The 16,544-nt window shown below is 54.3% G+C and overlaps 7 protein-coding genes across 7 annotated transcripts; 2 read left to right on the forward strand and 5 right to left on the reverse strand.

Annotated features, from left to right (window-relative positions):
* Nucleotides 1-3,058: 3,058 nt before the first annotated feature.
* CLUP02_08270 (uncharacterized protein) lies at nt 3,059-3,439 on the reverse strand (the record flags this gene model as incomplete). The annotated part of the gene is made up of 1 exon (XM_049287260.1): nt 3,059-3,439. One exon carries the CDS (start codon nt 3,437-3,439, stop codon nt 3,059-3,061), a length of 381 nt encoding a protein of 126 aa, XP_049144403.1.
* A 1,343-nt stretch (nt 3,440-4,782) lies between these two features.
* On the forward strand, nt 4,783-6,372 carry CLUP02_08271 (phospholipase A2; the record flags this gene model as incomplete). Its single annotated transcript, XM_049287261.1, has 5 exons — nt 4,783-4,847; nt 4,890-5,219; nt 5,320-5,468; nt 5,591-6,203; nt 6,270-6,372. The coding sequence occupies 5 exons, from the start codon at nt 4,783-4,785 to the stop codon at nt 6,370-6,372; spliced, it is 1,260 nt and encodes a 419-aa protein (XP_049144404.1).
* Nucleotides 6,373-6,987: 615 nt separating this feature from the next.
* On the reverse strand, nt 6,988-10,915 carry CLUP02_08272 (SET domain-containing protein; the record flags this gene model as incomplete). Its single annotated transcript, XM_049287262.1, has 2 exons — nt 6,988-10,155; nt 10,247-10,915. The coding sequence occupies 2 exons, from the start codon at nt 10,913-10,915 to the stop codon at nt 6,988-6,990; spliced, it is 3,837 nt and encodes a 1,278-aa protein (XP_049144405.1).
* Nucleotides 10,916-10,966: 51 nt separating this feature from the next.
* Nucleotides 10,967-11,941, reverse strand: CLUP02_08273 (uncharacterized protein; the record flags this gene model as incomplete). The annotated part of the gene is made up of 6 exons (XM_049287263.1): nt 10,967-11,053; nt 11,116-11,287; nt 11,348-11,567; nt 11,672-11,717; nt 11,777-11,818; nt 11,894-11,941. The coding sequence occupies 6 exons, from the start codon at nt 11,939-11,941 to the stop codon at nt 10,967-10,969; spliced, it is 615 nt and encodes a 204-aa protein (XP_049144406.1).
* Nucleotides 11,942-12,054: 113 nt separating this feature from the next.
* CLUP02_08274 (uncharacterized protein) lies at nt 12,055-13,415 on the reverse strand (the record flags this gene model as incomplete). Its single annotated transcript, XM_049287264.1, has 2 exons — nt 12,055-13,121; nt 13,178-13,415. The coding sequence occupies 2 exons, from the start codon at nt 13,413-13,415 to the stop codon at nt 12,055-12,057; spliced, it is 1,305 nt and encodes a 434-aa protein (XP_049144407.1).
* A 391-nt stretch (nt 13,416-13,806) lies between these two features.
* Nucleotides 13,807-14,757, forward strand: CLUP02_08275 (actin lateral binding protein; the record flags this gene model as incomplete). The annotated part of the gene is made up of 3 exons (XM_049287265.1): nt 13,807-14,043; nt 14,156-14,460; nt 14,595-14,757. The coding sequence occupies 3 exons, from the start codon at nt 13,807-13,809 to the stop codon at nt 14,755-14,757; spliced, it is 705 nt and encodes a 234-aa protein (XP_049144408.1).
* Nucleotides 14,758-15,101: 344 nt separating this feature from the next.
* On the reverse strand, nt 15,102-15,879 carry CLUP02_08276 (nucleolar protein 12; the record flags this gene model as incomplete). Its single annotated transcript, XM_049287266.1, has 2 exons — nt 15,102-15,563; nt 15,664-15,879. 2 exons carry the CDS (start codon nt 15,877-15,879, stop codon nt 15,102-15,104), a joined length of 678 nt encoding a protein of 225 aa, XP_049144409.1.
* Between the last annotated feature and the right edge of the window lie 665 nt (nt 15,880-16,544).

The following is a 16,544-nucleotide window of genomic DNA, read 5'->3' on the forward strand; positions in this document are numbered from 1 at the left end:
TGCAGCAGAAGAAGTGGGAGTTGGAATTGCAGAGTTGCGGAAGCGGACGCTGCTTAGTTGAGCTTGTGACCCATCCAGTGTTAAACTGCACGGGATAGCAAAGTTGTTGTTGTCGGTATGCAAGTGGAAGTCGTCGTCCTCATGATTCAACTCGACACTGAGCGTTCAGGTGTGGCAGTCCAAGAAATCGAACATGCGAAGCGCCGACCGGGGGATCGTTGGTTGAAGAGGTATTCTCGACGCGGCGGAGAGGTACGGAGGAAGCTTCTGAAGTGAATAGGGCCCTTTGGTGGAGGGATGTGGGCTACTGATGTAGAGGTTGCGTGGAAGCGTGACGGGGATGGGACGTGGTCAGTCGGGTCCCAGGCTGGTCGGTCGATCGGGTGTCGGTCGAAGTGTGTAATAATGGAACGACGGCGGCGGGCAGCTGCGATGGAGCCCAAAAAACGCCAGGACAAGACTAATTGTTAGTGTCGCGCTGGTGCTGGGCGAAGGCTTGGAAGACGTTGTGAAAGATTGTGTTAGTCGCAGGTGGAGGGGCGGACCAGGTAGGTTGGGAGGAGACTGGTCGACGTTCACCGGAGGGCCGACTGTAGTCGCTGCTTCGGTGTGAGTGGATGGGTGGTTCGATGGGATTGCAGTGCGGCGCGATGCGGTGCTGAGTGGTGTGGTGCATGCAATCTTGGTCGAAACGAGAGGGATGCGGAGAAATAATATGCGGCCAAGACAAATCAGAACCTTTCTGAGCGACCCCCAGCATGGACTGGAGAGAGACAGAGAGAGAAAGAGGAAGGGTTGTCGTTCGGAAAGGATCAAGTACCCTCGCAGGTGGTGGCAGTTTAAGGTACGGCGATATGATCGATCGGGTGGTGGTAAGTGGGTGGTAAGCTGGAGAGACGTGAACAGAGACAGGACTAGCGACACGACCAGATGGACTGGGAAAGGTGCGATTCAATGTAATGTGAGGTGTGAGGTGTGAGGTGCAAGGTGCGCGGTTGACGTTTGGCGCTGAGAGTATGAGGCACAGCTAAGGTTCCTTGGGCTAAGGTAGTCGAGTGTGTGTCCGTACCGTGCCGTACCGCGCTAGAATCTCAGAGTGGCCCTCTAGCGTTTACAAAGTAAGGTAGGTACGGAGTACTGTGTATGCGCTCCCCTCATCTCGCACCTTGGATGCTTGGCACAAATAGTGGCCACCTCAGGACTTAAGATCAGGTACCTAGACCGGCAGACGGCGGTACGGAGTCTTGGGCAGGTATCTTTTGGGGGGGGGGAGAGGTGGAACCGTGGAACCTGCCGATGGTAGTGGCTTGGTGGCAGCATCTGTCGGGGAACATGGGACGACTTTCCCTACAATGTGAGGTGACTTGCGCTCTTCAACCCCTGTAACGCGCAAAGGAGACTGTCCTCGACCTGAGATTCAGAATGCGACCTGCAGGGTCGAAGAATGAAGTAACCGTAGACGCACTTGAGTCCGGGGGAGGGGGGAAAGATGGAGCGACAATCGATGCCTCTGCTCACGCCCTGATGTTTCGGTACTCAGAGGGTCTCTGAGACCTGGAGGAGACTAACGACTTGTTTGGTACTTGCAGCTTGCAAGCAGCGCTCCCGTAAAGGCAATACCTAGGTATGTACGGTAGATACGGAGTAAAATGGAAAGAAAAGCCATGGACCTCATACTGCAGTGACTACGTACCAGCGTAAGGGGGGGCCAAGCCAGGGGCGTTTTGGCGTCACTGCCAAGCTGGAGACCGTCCCTGCTCCAGCTCTGGGGTGTCTGATAGGGGCATCGTCCCACTAAAACCTGACACCCCTTCCAACTTGGTACCGGGCGCTGACGTCTGCACGTCTTTGGATGGTGAGACAAATCCAAGAGCAGGGAAGAACTTCTTCCATTGCAACAGAAGCAGGAGGGTGAGGGCCACTAGCGATGAGCTGCCACGGTATCCCGTAGGTCGACCAACCAATGCCCTGCCTGCATCAGAGAAGAAGCAACACGTCAAACGGTTAGGTTTCTCGATGAAAACCCGGACCAGCTAGCTATCGAGTCGAGGTGTGCGTCGGTGTGTCGGGACCCATGGGCCATGGCATGCCGCATAGGGGATGGGAAACAGACGCAGCCAGAGGAAGAACGATCTGGACCAGAAAACATGGAAAGCTTCCCACAGGTTTGGAGTATCAGACAATGGAGAAGGAAATAAAGTTGAGGGGCGGTTTGGGTCCTATTTTGGGTCGGAGAAAGTTAAACAGCAGCCGGGAAACTGGGGGGATCCTGAGATGAAAGCAAAGCTCGAGACACCTCAAGAAGAGACAGGGAAACAAGCACAAGAACAAGCACAAGCACCTGGCTTGCACCTTTTGGCTTCCACAAGTCTGCGCTCTGGGTCTCCGAGGGAAGCACTCCGGATGGCTGGCCCTCCTCTCGCCTGCCCTACCTTTGAGTGAGAGGTGAGGGACAACGTCTTGCGTGATGCTGCTTCTGGCTAGCCGCCCATAACCAACCTGTGCCAGTGATGCGTTAAGTCTCAAACATCAGGCCTTTGATAAGCTTTCTGCGACATTCCAGAACTGAAGAAGAGTGTCACACTTCCGCTCTTCTCCCTGGCTTTTTCCTTTCCTCATTCTCTGGCTCCCGACTGGGCCGCCTGGAACTTCTGGCCCGACCGGAGACTTCTTGAAGGGTTCGGCAGGGCGGCTGGTCTTGGCGTACCGTAGAACTGTACATCTTTCCACAGTCGGATAATGGTGCCGACATGGTGGCTTTTTCCCAGTCTTCCATCTCGCCAGCCAAGCCAGGACAAGTTCCATTGACATCGATGGACGAACGGATTGGAGCAACTGGCCGCAGGAGCATTGGCGCGCGCCTCTTTGCTGATTCGCCTTTCATGAGTCGCGGCACCCTCCTTCACGTCGTCGAGGACACCTGCTGTCTCGTCTTTGCTTGAATATCAGGCAGCGTCGCAGCCAAGTTGCCATAGAGGGAAAACTCAATGATGCTCGTTTGGAAAGGGACCGGGCGTCCGTAGTTCCTGCAAGATTGGTGGATGTGTGTCCGTGTAAGTCAAGCTGCGCGGTTTTCCCAGCTCGTATTGGGGTGGTACGCTCGGTTGGGGTAGCTCGCAGCGGCCATTATCCTGTTCAACTTGGCCCGGGACCAGTTTGCAAGCGTCAAGTTTCTAGGCGGGCCTCGGCAACATCCCCCCCAAAGGGTCAAGCTCGGAGACGGAGAACCCTGGAACATGGCTGTGCTGGAACCGGCGAAGCGAAAGGGTCGAAGCCCATGTTTTAGTGGGCATGCTCGTTGAAGTTTCCCATCATCCCGCCCATGGACGGACCGTGACACTTGGGAAGAGGAATTTGCCCATGTATGCGTGAAAGAAACCCGTCTTGAGGGTGTAGGCCCGTGAGCTCGATTGGCGCTGCGACAGCCAGGCGCTGTCATCGCTCGCTCTTCTGGAACGCGGATGCTTTCTGGCGAGAACAGTCTGGCATGTATCGTGTACGGCAGGAGTCGCGTGGCGAGCTCGATGTTCGTAGGTGTGGTCCGGGTAGCAATTCGCGTCAGGGGGAGCTGCTTTCGGGTGGCTGATCGACCATGATGGATGCCTCATTGGAGTTTGGGGGGCCGACGTGCGATGGAGCTAGATGATCGAAGAACATGATGACGAAGCTTTTGTGCCCAAAGGCTGACCGGCTGACAAGGCCTTTTCGTTGATATCCATCATCCTTGATAGCGATACCGGTGGTGGCTGATGTGAGGGTCGTCGCTATGGCATTGGGTTGTTGATGTTGATGTTGGTGTTGTTAGCAGAGAAGCTGTGGGTGCATGTATTTGTCCGAAATAGCTTCACGATGTTTCGGTGCAAGACAGCTTCGGAGAACCTTTCCACGAAGATGGAAGGGAAAGGGAACAGGCCGTTCTATATACCACAAAATGCCCTGGCCAGCATTTGCACCCGCCAACCCAGAAGTAGATCTGCCTAAGCTATAATTAATCAGATGGGCAATCTCGCAGCACCAGACTACCAGTCGCCAGCCCGAGAAATGGAAGACAAGCAGCAAATGCCAAAAGCAAACACACGGGTTAATCACACCTTGCGTGGGCCATGGGCCGTGGTAAGCTCTCTGAATCACCGGGACTCATCATAATCAGGCCATGAAGACGCTCAAGTGGCCTGACTTCCCACTCGCGCCGTCTTCCTCATTGGCTCCGCTCCCTTTTGCCCTGTGCGGTTGGCACCACCTTTGCCGAATCCCTCCCCCTCCAGGGCCCCAAGGAACGGGACCCTCATGCGGCGTGCCTCGTGCTCCCTCAAGTCCCAAAGTCCCACCGCAGGACCCCTTCCCGCCTTGCCCGCGTTTAACCCACCCCTGATTCCCGTGCCCGGGCAGCATTCGGCAGACAAATCCCGGGTATCTTCACAAAACCCAATGCCAATGGTAAGCGACCCTTGTGCTCGCGTGGAGGGAGCATCGTATTCTTTCTTATTTGCGTTTTTGGTACGGAGTATGTACATACACTAGGACCGAAGTCCGGGGTACGCCTTCCACGCCGGCTGTGGTTGTGAACGTGACATCGGGGCCGGTGCGGGTGCGCAGATGCGAAATTTGAGTTTGACATGGTTATTTCACATACCGCGAACTATTTACACCGCATAGAACCAATTTATGAGCGTATGAAACATTCAATATTCTACAAGTTGGTCGGAGGCTTCAATTTTACAGTTTCAAACGAAATAGATCAAATCCAACGTTGACACCCAATGGCAGGTAATTACCCACTCTATGGGAATCTCGCACTCAAGTGACCCATCGCAGCAATTCTCGCAAATGCTCCAGCTACAACCTTAGTCATGCAACCGCACATACCTCATTCTCACACTCACCATTAGTGCCTCATCATTAGCCACTCAAGTGAACGACCGTCATTTCCACAGTCCTAACAAGTCAGAAGACATCATGAACTCACGAGACCAGGCGGCCCCAGAGGACGACCCCCTGTCCGAGCTCATCACCACCTACAACGAGCTCAACGGCGCCTTCATCGAGGAACTCGACGAGGAGCCGAGCCCCCTCGAGTTCATGCGCTACGTCGCCCGCAACACACCCTTCGTCGTCCGCGGCGCCGCCTCCTCGTGGCAGTCGAATAAGACATGGGACAAGGAGTATCTGCTGCGCGTGTTTAAAGATCAGACTGTGAATGTTGCCGTGACGCCTTTTGGGTGAGTCTGGAAAGAAAATGAATTCTGTGCCCGCTCTGCCCATCTTGGAGGGGGTGAAATTTTTCACGATCCTTGACTTACACGGTTCGTTCACACGCAGTAATGCAGACGCCCCAACCGACCATGAAGGAAATGTCGTTTTCGCGAAGCCACACGAGGAGGATCAGGATTTCGAAGAGTTCCTCAACTATGTAATCAACCAAGAAAAGAGTAAAGATACGGCCTCAGAAGTCAGATATGCTCAAACACGTATGTCACTTGTTCCCTGCTCTCAGCTTTCTCATCACACTCATATCTTCACATCAACAATTTCATATCTCAATCACAATGAAGAAACCTCAACCACATCCAACCCTCATCCACTCTCACAGAATCTCAAAAAACAACTAACCCTCAAACCCCCCCAGAAAACGACAACCTCCGCAACGAGTATCTCCCCCTCTTCACCCACGTACCCCCCTCCATCCCCTTCGCCCGCATCGCCCTCGACCGCGACCCGGACGCCATCAACCTCTGGATCGGCGCCTCCCGCTCCGTCACCGCCCTGCACAAGGACAACTACGAAAACATCTACGTCCAGGTCCGCGGACGCAAACACTTTGTCCTCCTCCCGCCATGCTGCCACCCCTGTGTCAACGAGACGGCCCTCGCGCCCGCGACGTATTCTCGTCGGGGAGAAAAAGATGGTGAGCTGGCGTTGAATATGGACCGGCCTGAAGGCAGCGAAGGCAGCGAAGGCAGTGAAGCAGAAAGAGGAGAAGGAGATGAAGGAGAAGAAACGGCAACATCAAATACTATCCCCTTTGCGACATGGGATCCGGATCAGCCGCAGGTCAACGCGACGCCCTACTCTCACCTCGCTGAGCCTGTTCGCGTTACGCTGGAGCCGGGCGACATGCTCTACCTACCCGCCATGTGGTACCACAAGGTTTCCCAGTCCTGTCCGGAAGACGGTGAAGGCTTCGTCCTGGCCGTCAATTACTGGTAAGCTTATAGACATCCCACACATCGCGGGTTGTAAGCACCCCGGTATACTGACCACCACACCAGGTACGACATGGAGTTCAGCGGTCCGTTATACCCCCTCAGCGCCTTTGTGAGGAACGTCAGTCTCAAGACAGCACCGGCAACTTCAAAAGGCAAGACAACATAGCACATGAACAAGCATCGCCCGAGCATCAAAAATAAGCAGTACTTTCGCCTTGATTGAGTCTCTTCTCAATACTTGCATATCCCCCTTCCGCCATATGTACATTTGTGGTTTCGTTTGTGTGCGGATATACGCCCAGATTACCTAGAAAGGGTGGCGTGGCTCTCTGCCTCGCTCACTGTCGAGAGGCATTTCTTTTCCTCATCGTTTGGTCATCCTCCACCAGATTTCGGGGGCCCATGTAAAGCTATGGGCTTCACCGGGCCCAAGTGAGTTGATGAAGAAGCCCCCCCTGTCCTCCCAACATGAACGCCAGCTATTCGAAGTGAATCATGATACACTAGTTTTTTTTTCCCCGTTCCCGCCGATCTCCGCCAAAAGTTTCGTCTTCATTCCCTTTGTCTTGGTTGCTATGCATATAGTATAATCGCAGGAGACAGATCCAAATGGGTATGCTTTGAGGTGATGAAAATCAGAGGCGGCAAGATACCCGCCTCCACCAAGGAAATGAGTTCAGGTCCCAACTCCAGCAGGCGACTTGGCCTGAGAAATACACAGGGCGAATGCAACCTAATGGTGCAGCCCAACCACCGATAACACCAGAAAGACCGATAGAGATTAGTTGAGGAATCCCTTGCACGCCGCCGTACCGCAAAGGCAGGGGATACGGTCCAAGCTGCCAATCTCTCGCTCAAACTTGTAGTCGTATGTCAACTCCTCATCTGCGCTAATGTTAGTTCTACGTGAAAACACAAAGAGAGGATCGAGGTTGGGTAGCATACGTTGAGCAATGTCGCGGAGCGCATAGATGACGATGCGCTTGGTTCCGTCGACCTTGATAATCTTGGCAGTGCAGTTGGGCATACAGCTGTGGTTGATGAAACGAGCAATGCCACCCTTCTTGGTTGCGTCGATGACCGTGTTATCGTCAATACGGAACAGATAACTGCTGCCCATACCGCTCTTGAGGTAACGCTTCTCTCGGATCTCCGAGATTGATTGTCTGACCTGCTCGCCGACGTACTCGATGATCATGTCATCCTTGTTAATATTCTCCTCCGTGTATAGACCCCAATTATGAATAGCAGATCGTGCAAACTTGACAGGCTTCTTCCGCTTTTTAAGCTGGTTGAACTTGAACGCGTCAGAGTCGCCCGAAATCTTCTTTTCATCTTGGAGTGCAGAGACATGCCGACGGTTGTTGGCACGATTTGCTCTCGAATTGCCCTTTGCCACCGCCTTTTCTGCCACAGCAAGCCTGCTAGCCTCAATCGCCGCGTCTTTGCCGTCCTTGTTGTACCGCGCTTGACGTGCTTCTCTGGCCTTCTGAACCTTAATGTGGTGAGGCAGATACTTGGACTTTTCGGCGTTGAGAATCTTCTTGACACCCTCGGTTCGAGCAGCGCCGGTGGAGTTGGGTACATAGTAGCCATCGATGCCCACAGCCTGGTCAACCGATCCAGTGGCGGAGTTGAGCTCTCGAACACGATTACGCCGCCATAACCACAGAAGCGGGTCACCGAAATCTGCCCCAGTAAACCTCTTTCTGAGTTTCGAGATATCTGGACTGTCAACCGCAGACAACGACAGCTCTTGCAGTGCAGAGATATCGAGCCTGAAATCGCCAGACAGGCCGAGGGCTGGAGCTGGCGTGGTAGTGAATAATGAGGGATCTGCCTTGGCCTTCTGCGGCTCTGGCTCTTCCTCTTTCTTCTCTACAGGCAAAACCTCGGTCTCGACCTCTTCCGGCAAGGGTTTGACCGGAACTGGTGTCTCCTCTTCTGTCTCTGTGGGATTCTGAACTTGCTGCTTCTTCAAGGCCTCCCTTTCCTCGAAGACTTGCCTCTTTGACTTCTTCTTTAACTTCTGCTTCTTTGCCAATCCTTTGGCAGCCGATAGCGCAGGAGTCTCTGAGCGATTGCTCTGGGTCTCGAGTAGGTCAACATCGGGTGTGGCCTCTGAGGAAGCCGGCAAGTCAGGCTCGACGCCCTCCAAGTTGACTCCGAATAGTTCTTCATCGGACTTCTTCTGACGCTTGATCGCCGATTGGATCTCCAAGTCGAGCTTCCTCTTCTTCGTCGAGGCTAGGCCATCGCCAATAGCGAAGCTTGCCTCCGTCATAGAGTCCTCCTCGCCGGGACCCCAGGAGGCAAAGTCGTCCTTGACGTCGTCGTCTGTGCTCATACGGCTACGGGGTCGAGAGTCAGGCTCTTCAGTATCCCTCGCCAGGGACTCCCTGATGGCGGCCTCATCATCGGACTCAGCATCGCTATCGTAGCTCTTGAGACGATGGTGCAATGATCGGAAGGCACCCCGGCTCTGTTGTGCTGCGCGCTTGCGGGAGAACGGGTCCGTGAATCCATGGTTGCGTGAGGCTCCTTGGGCAGTAGCCTTGGCCTTGCGGATACGTGGCAGAGCAGCAATTTCCAGGCGACCTGTGCGACGCTCAATTGGATCTGCGCCAGAGTTGGGTGTACTAACTCCAGGGCTCTCATCGCCGGCATCGACGGTGACAGACGGGACAGATCCAGCCGGGTCCTCCAAGTTGAGCTTTCGTCGCTTGCTTGCGTGATTTGCTGGATCCAGAAAGCTAGTCAGAGCAGGAGCGGCAACTCTTGTCCGTATGTGCTTGATCAAGTGCTCTGCTAGCTCTCGGGTGACCACTTCGCAAGCCTCGAGGACCGGATCAAAGTTCTTAGCTCTCTGTCGCTTCTCTTCCTCAAGGTCTGCTTCCTCTTCACGACGACGACGATCCTTATCCTCGCGCACTCGTATATCCGTTCGGCGTTTGCGCTCGGGACTGGGGGTTCGCCGTCGTGGTGGCGGAGCTGCAGATTCGGAGTCTTGGCCTGTCGAGGGCGGAAGCGATAATTGCATCACCATGTTGTACGTGAACAAGTCGGTATGGTTAGCTGCTCTGTAGCATTTCGAAGCCTCGTTACGTCCGTGAAAGGAGTTGGGAAACAGAATGTAGTATCCCGTTCGGTCGATGCGAATGTCCTCAAGGGCAAACGCTTTTAGTCGTTTCTTCATGTGAGGTATGGTCGTAACCATGACTGGAACATGCTCATGCGCAACGAAAATGTACGGCTCGCCGGCAAGCTGCTTCGCGATAACCTTCTCTTCGAGCGCAATGTGCATCTTGGGCTGGCTAGGGACCCAAGCAGGCACACCAGCCACGGCCTGTCTGTGAGAAGAAGGACCCTTTGGTGCCATCGGTGGTGGCCCAGGAATCTTTTCGGGCGCAATTCGAGGGCCGGTGGGCGGCGCCTTTGCAATAGAAGCATCCCGTGTAACTCTGTCTTTTTGTAGAACTTCCTCGAGCATGCGACGGCTTTTCTTTCCTTCAGGATCGTATTCGACTCGAATTGTGTTTGCCTCGATTCGTTGCCCGTGCATGGCTTTAACAGCTCGGCGCGCTGATTCAGTGGCCACAATGGGGTTGGGCCTCGACCTGCTGGGATGCGCATCCTTATACCGAAGCGTTGCAAAACCTAGGTAGCTGCCCGTCTCAGGATGCATTTTGTTACTGCTCTCAGCAATGTCGCCAAACGACGCAAAGGCCGCCGTCACCTTCGAAAAGGTGATGAGGGGATTGAAGCCAGTAACGACAATCTGTGTAGGCGGCCCAGGACCAATTGAGGTCTTAGGACAATAGGTGTATGGTTTCAAGTTGTATGGCGACTGTCGCAATCGGGACTTTGGGAGATGAAAATCGGTGTTGATATAACCCAATCGCCCACCTTTGGCGAGACGAGGGTCTGGAGGGGGGGCGTCATCATCTTCCTACTCAGTTTATTAGCCAAAGCTCTCACACACAAAAGATGACGCCTCCCCCTCCCCCTACACTGGGCAGGTTTATTGTATTTGTACGTACCAATCCAAACTCCTTATATATCGGCTTGGCATCTTTTCTGCCGTGCTTCGATAGGGTCCGGTCGTTGAAGGGATCATATGTGCACTTGATGCCTTTTCGCGATCGATTGGGATCTCGCGCGGGAATGCGCTCAATTTGAGGATATGGCTCCGGGAGTGAGCTGTTCAGGCGGGATGTTGGGGTATTGAGTGAGACCGCTGCCTCGCCCCGATCGGTGTTTTGTGCTTGTGGCATAGTCGTTTTCGATAAGGCAGCATTGCCTGGGTATGAAGGTGATTCAATGGAGGTGAGCGGCGTGCCGCTGGATGGAGGGATATGAGATATGCCGCTGGGGACAGCTCGTCGCGCAGCCGTACTGAAGACGGATGAGCCCGTACTCGCGTAAGAGCTTGCAGATCCGACAGCGTTGAGAGTGTCTCCTAAGGGCGACTCATGACCGTCGTGTGGCTGTTGCGAAGTGTCGGAAGGTAGGCCATCAGCCGTGGATGACCTTTCTCCAGTTGTGCCGTTGACCGAAGGGGTGCCGCCGCTCTTGGAGCCGCTAAGCAGGCCACCTGCCGAGTCTTGAACCTTAGCCTTTGCCTTTTCTCGTTCGTTGGCTCTGTCCCTAGCGACGCGGGGGGCTGCAGGGAAGAACTGCGCGAAGCTCGCCGAAGATTGGCGGGTCATCGTGAGATTGTTCAGCTTTCACCGCTCTCGCCTGCCACCAACCATCGTCTCTTATATGTCGGATGATCTTAAAGGACAGAGGTCATCGCCGAAGAAAGCGGCCGCAGCGGTGTAGCGGGAGAAAAGGTCGCGGAGTCGCTGTTCACGCGACCGATGCGTAGCTAGCGACACGAGTGAATGGCAAGAGGCAGGAGTCCGACTGCGTCATTCAAGGAAGAATAGGTCCCAGTCGCAAAGGACTCAGAGTCGATGCGATCAACCAGCAGGTTTGCAAACGAGGTCGGATGATTCGTGCGATGCGACTGACGGATATGAGGCTGGAGAAAATGTAGCAGTGAGGTCAGAAAGTTGGAGGTTGAAGAGTGTCCAAACCTTTCAGGGATGCGATTTAGCGGAGACCAGCCACGGAACAAGGCGAGGGAGCACCGTTACGCATGGATGCTCAGACGGGACCTGCGTGACGAGGACCGGTGTGAGAGCAAGTATTCCTCTGCAAATATTCGGTGCTGGGTACAACCGGCAATTTGGGTGGGGATGAAGCTGCCTCTTCTGACAGCTGGCACCGGAGAGAGTCGCGTCGCCAGACCTTCCACTTTGCTCAATTTTCGCGTCTTGCTAGGCAAGGACGTGAAGGACAGGGGCACCGCATAAACTGTCCAGTTGCATCATGGCCGAGCCAATGGAGTAACTGATTAACCTCGTGCCAATCATTCCATCTTCCAATCACTGTGCCAGAGAGATACACTCCTTGTTTACACCATTTTTGAATGCTAATTCGAGAGGTTTGACAGGCCGCAAGCACCTGAGGACATGGAAGCCAGTCGAAATTTAGAACTGCAAATCAATCGACTCAAGTGATACATGCAGGCAGCTGTGGCTTGCTATGAGAGCCAAAGCCTCTCCCTGATGTGAATGATCCATGCTGGGTAATAAGTTATACAGAGTCAAACAAAGTAAATAAATACAGTCATTGTAAACCCTGGTCGCGAACACAGTCTTTGATCGCCCGTTTGACCTCGCGGGCATTGCATGTGGGCAACAATGCCAGCCAAAAAACGCCTCCAAGTCCCCAGCCGTCCTGCTGTTTTACAAACGAGGGTAATCATCTCCAAACGCCATCCATCAACATAGTTGAGCGATTAAAATGTCAACTTCATCTCAAATTCATCGTCTTCGAACTCTTCGTTTCGTGGACCCGCGCTGCCGATGCCATCATCTTCGTCATCCCCGGCGGGATCGAAGATGGATAGGAATTGGAGTTTGCCGAGCTCCTCGCTGTCGTTCCGGGCCTCCTGTCTATGCTTCTGAGGGGATGCGTCACGTCTCATAGTCATCTTTGGAGCTAGGGTCGTTTTCGCATCTGTCGAGACCGACCGAGCTGCAGCGGCGGATGCTGGGCGCCCGCTAACAAAGGAAGAGGCTGAGCGACCCTTTGTGTAGCCCAGTGTGTTTCTCGACACGGCTTCTCCCATGGCACTCTCAGCGACCGAAGACTTCGGGGCCACAGCAGGCCTGTTGGGTCTGGTCTTCGGAAGGATAGAAGAAATTGGTCTTCTGACCGTGGGCTTTTGCTCGACAACTTTCTTCTGTCTGATGGTGTTGCCGGTGGACATTGACAGAGCAGACGCAGCTCTTCTAGAGGTAATCGTGGGCGGGTACTTGGGAGCACCTCCAACCGCCTTTCTTGTGACGGCCGGGTTAGGAGCCGGGGCTGGTGCCTTTCGCTGAGAGATGGCGGAAGTCTCAGGAACGTCCGAGACGGACCAGTCCATTTCCTGAATGTCTCGGAGGATACGCTCGTCACTCTCCTTGAGAGCCTTCTGAAGCCTTTCCTGGTGCTGCCTGTCCTGAAGTCTGACTCCATCCTCGCCCATGGGGTTGTAGAAGTGGTTGTAGTATCCTTTGAACATGTTCTCGGGTTTGAGTCCCTCGAATGTTAGATCTCCCTTCGACAGGACATCCGACTCGTAAGGCAAGTCCTTGACGGTAGGAGGCGCGTACTCGACATCAGGCTCATCGGCTGGACCAGCCTGATCGTTGCGGACTTCTAGCTTAAGAGGGCCGACACTGGGAGACCGCTGCTTCAGCTTCTTGGTCGTCGTAGGTTTCGTCTGCGTTTTCTCGCCATCCTTTCCTCCGGTGTTCTGGGTGGCTCTAGCCTTTGCATTGGTGGTCTTGTTTCCGAGAGGTGCCCGAGCTCGTGTCTCTATCAAGGATGTTAGTCGCTTTTGATACCTCATATGACAGAATTGGAAGTGTTACCAGAAGGAGTGACGAGGTTCTGCTTCTTTGCCGTGAGTTGAATGTTTCCGTTGGCATTAGACTTGGCGGCGAGCACAGATTTGGCGCCTCCGACAGCGTTCTCGTCGTTGAGGGGAATTTTCAAGGGCGTCTTTGGGTACCGGGCTCCAGGGGTCTTGGGAGCCAGCTGCCCTTTCCCGGGAGCCAGACGAGCAGCTTGAGCTGCGTTGACCGCGTTCTCGTCACGAAGGGCCAGCATTTTGCATAGAGCCAGAGGGGTTGTTGATTCTGTCGTTGACTCGGCGTCTTCTTTGGTCGTGCTGGATCGTAATTGCGTGGTGCTGTATTGTCGTCATCAATCCCTTCACTTTGGAGTCTGTCATGGGTTGAAGAGACGATAGAGATCGTAAACGGACCCGTATGTTTGGGGCGTTGTTGTCGGGACAACGACGAAAGAAGCTCAGACCCTGCGGAAACCCCCGTACAAAGTTCACCTCTAGGCTCTACCGCAGTACCTAGGTGGGAAAGCAGTAAAGCACCGTGCCACAGCCCAACCCCACCTGACTGACCCCACTGCCCGCGTCTGAGCTAATCCGATTGCAGCTTCCTTCCAGCGTGTGAAGACCAGGCCTGTCTGGCTGCTGGCTGGCATGCTGAGGGTGGTCCGCCACAGGTCGCATGGAGCGGACTTGCATGTAGAGGGGCAGTTATTTCAACACCTCACACCCTTTCCTCCCGTTTCCATCCTCGACAGCTGCGATCCCACATCCACCGATCCCGTTCCCGTTCTCAACTTCAGCAACTCTCCTTATCGCAATCAACCTGCACCGACTCTACTACAACGTCAAAGCAACTCGCAGCTATTCATCATGGACCGTATCAAGGAGGTAAGTTTGCCATTTTGACTCTGGCTCCACCCGACTGCTACCGGCGGTCTGGAGGGGTAAGATATCCCCAATGTGTCGTGTCATCGATGCTGACAACGACGGTGTCAATCAGAAAATGAACCAGCTTCGTCTGGAGGCCGACGATAACGCCGCAAAGGTTGAGGAGCTCCAGACCAAGGTCAAGTCTCTGGAGCAGGAGAACCTGTCCAAGGAGCAGGAGATCACCTCCCTGCAGCACAAGAACGGTCTGCTCGAGGGCGAAGTCGAGAAGCTTGAGACTGCAGTTAAGGACTTCAAGAAGGCTGCCGACGAGAGCGCTGGCACCGGCACACAAAACGAGACTCTCCAGCGCAGACTCCAGCTCCTCGAGGAGGAGGCCGAGGAGGCGGACAAGACCCTTCGGGAAGCCAACGAGAAGTACGTTCTGGACCCTGTTTGCCGAATCGATGATACCCCCTTTTCACTCTCCGACCCCCATCGTGTTCATTAAAGCCCGCCCCACCGAACGACCGACCGATGCATTACTTATTACTTACACCGTCTTTTCACAGGCTCCGACAGACCGACGTCAAGGCCGGCCACTTCGAGCGCAAGGTCCAGGCTCTCGAGTCGGAGCGCGACCAGTGGGAGTCCAAGTACGAGGAGATGGCCAAGAAGTACGCGACGGTCCAGAAGGAGCTCGAGGACTTCCAGGCCGAGATTGGCAACATCTAAGGTCCTTGTTGCGCGTGTCATTTATGCAAGGCTTTTCTACATGATAGACTCCTGGCTTGGGACACTGTGTTGGCGATCTGACTTAGCTATCCCAACAAGCGGTGGAATGCAAATGACGGGACGGTTCGCGACCGAGTTATAGCAGCCTTATTTTTACTCCTTTTTTTGTAACCCCGGCCAACAAAGAGCTTTGTTCTGTCAGATGCCCCCCCCCTGGTCTTTGTTCAACAGACACAGACATCATGGGAATCTACACATAACCACCTCGGACCACGCTGGGCGTGAGGCAACTCCTTGGGCAAGCAGCTGCAGCAACCAATGCGAGATATTATACCCTCCTTCAACTAATCTTTCTTGAACCTTGCCTTTTTGGCTTTTGCCTTCCTCGCTCCCAGTGACCTTTCTAATTTTGTTTCGTAGGTGAACTTCTTCTTCTGCTTCTTGGGCCACTCTTTCCGGTTCTTTGACTTTGCCGGCTGGTCAGATGCCTGCTTGTCCGCCTTGGATTCGTCTTGGCTGTCGTTCTCTTCCTCGTCGCCGTCTTGGTGGATCTTTTCGAGACCGTCCCGCGTCACGGATATGGCCTCGACCTTGACCGATGTGTAGCGGTCCTCGTCTATGTACTCGTCTTCGTAGTCCACAATATCTGTCTGATCCTTGGCCGGCTCGTCGATGCCGTCCCACTCTTCGAAATCTGATCCGTTGATCTCCTGATTCCCATCCGAGTCTGCCTCCTGAGCCTCCTTGAGTAGAGCGCTCACGGCATTGACGTGGTCTTCGACTTCTCGTTGGCGCTCTTGTCTGATCTGTGATAACACCATCAGTACATGCGACGAGCAAGTGCAGGCAGCAGCATGCGTGTGCGTATGCAAGGGGAGACGGAAGGGCCGCGGTTGCCTCACTCACCTGTTTGCGCATCTCAATCTTCTCCTCCCGCGCCTTGGAGGCTGCCTGCTCCTGTGCCCATTTCTGCCGCTGCAGCTTGCGCTTGTGGAAACCCGTGAGGTAGTCTTCCCGCGCATCGAAATCGAAGTTGACCTCCTCGATCGCCGATACCGCCTTTCTCTTCTTCGAGGGGGGCGCACTGAGCACGGATTTCTTGGGCCGGGGTTTGGCGAACATTGTGTGTGTTTGGTTGAATGTGTCGATAATGGGGCCTGTTGACTGGCTCGTGGTGGTGGTTTTTTCTCTGGCGGCGGCGGCGCAGTGAAATTTTCTGGATCCGACTCCATTGGGGGGTTTTTTTCTGGCAGCCTTGCAGGACCATGCCGCTGCAGCCTCTGTAAGGGCCCACTGACGCGGGCCAAGCCGAAGAGCTAAATGCGCTGGAACGGGCTCCAGGTCTCGCCCGCTAGGCGTGCATCTGTCAGCGAAACCAGTAGGTGACATCCCGAGGGGGCTTCACTGCATGATTCCTCGACTGCCGTGCATGCTGACATGCTGACATTTCCTCTGATGATTTCAAGGTTCATGAAGCTCCGCTCACGTCAATCTGCTGTTTGATACGGTCACGAATGTTCGGATGGTTACCTATGTCGGAACCCAGTAGTTCTCACAATTGTGTTTTGTTTATCGAAGGTCTGCGTACGGCCCGACTCGTGACTTTCTTGCCCGTCCCGATGAGAGTCTCTTGTAGTTGTCCCTCGACGACTGCGAGCTGCTCAGTGCAGATATACCTTCTTGACATGCATGAACTCTTGAAGAGCCTTGAGGAGCCCGGGAGTGAGCTACACTATATGCATTAGAAATTGGAACGAGTGGTCATTCATATGCATTATGAATGTGGA

Source organism: Colletotrichum lupini, chromosome 4 (assembly GCF_023278565.1).
Source record: "Colletotrichum lupini chromosome 4, complete sequence".
Classification (NCBI taxonomy): Eukaryota; Fungi; Ascomycota; class Sordariomycetes; order Glomerellales; family Glomerellaceae; genus Colletotrichum; species Colletotrichum lupini.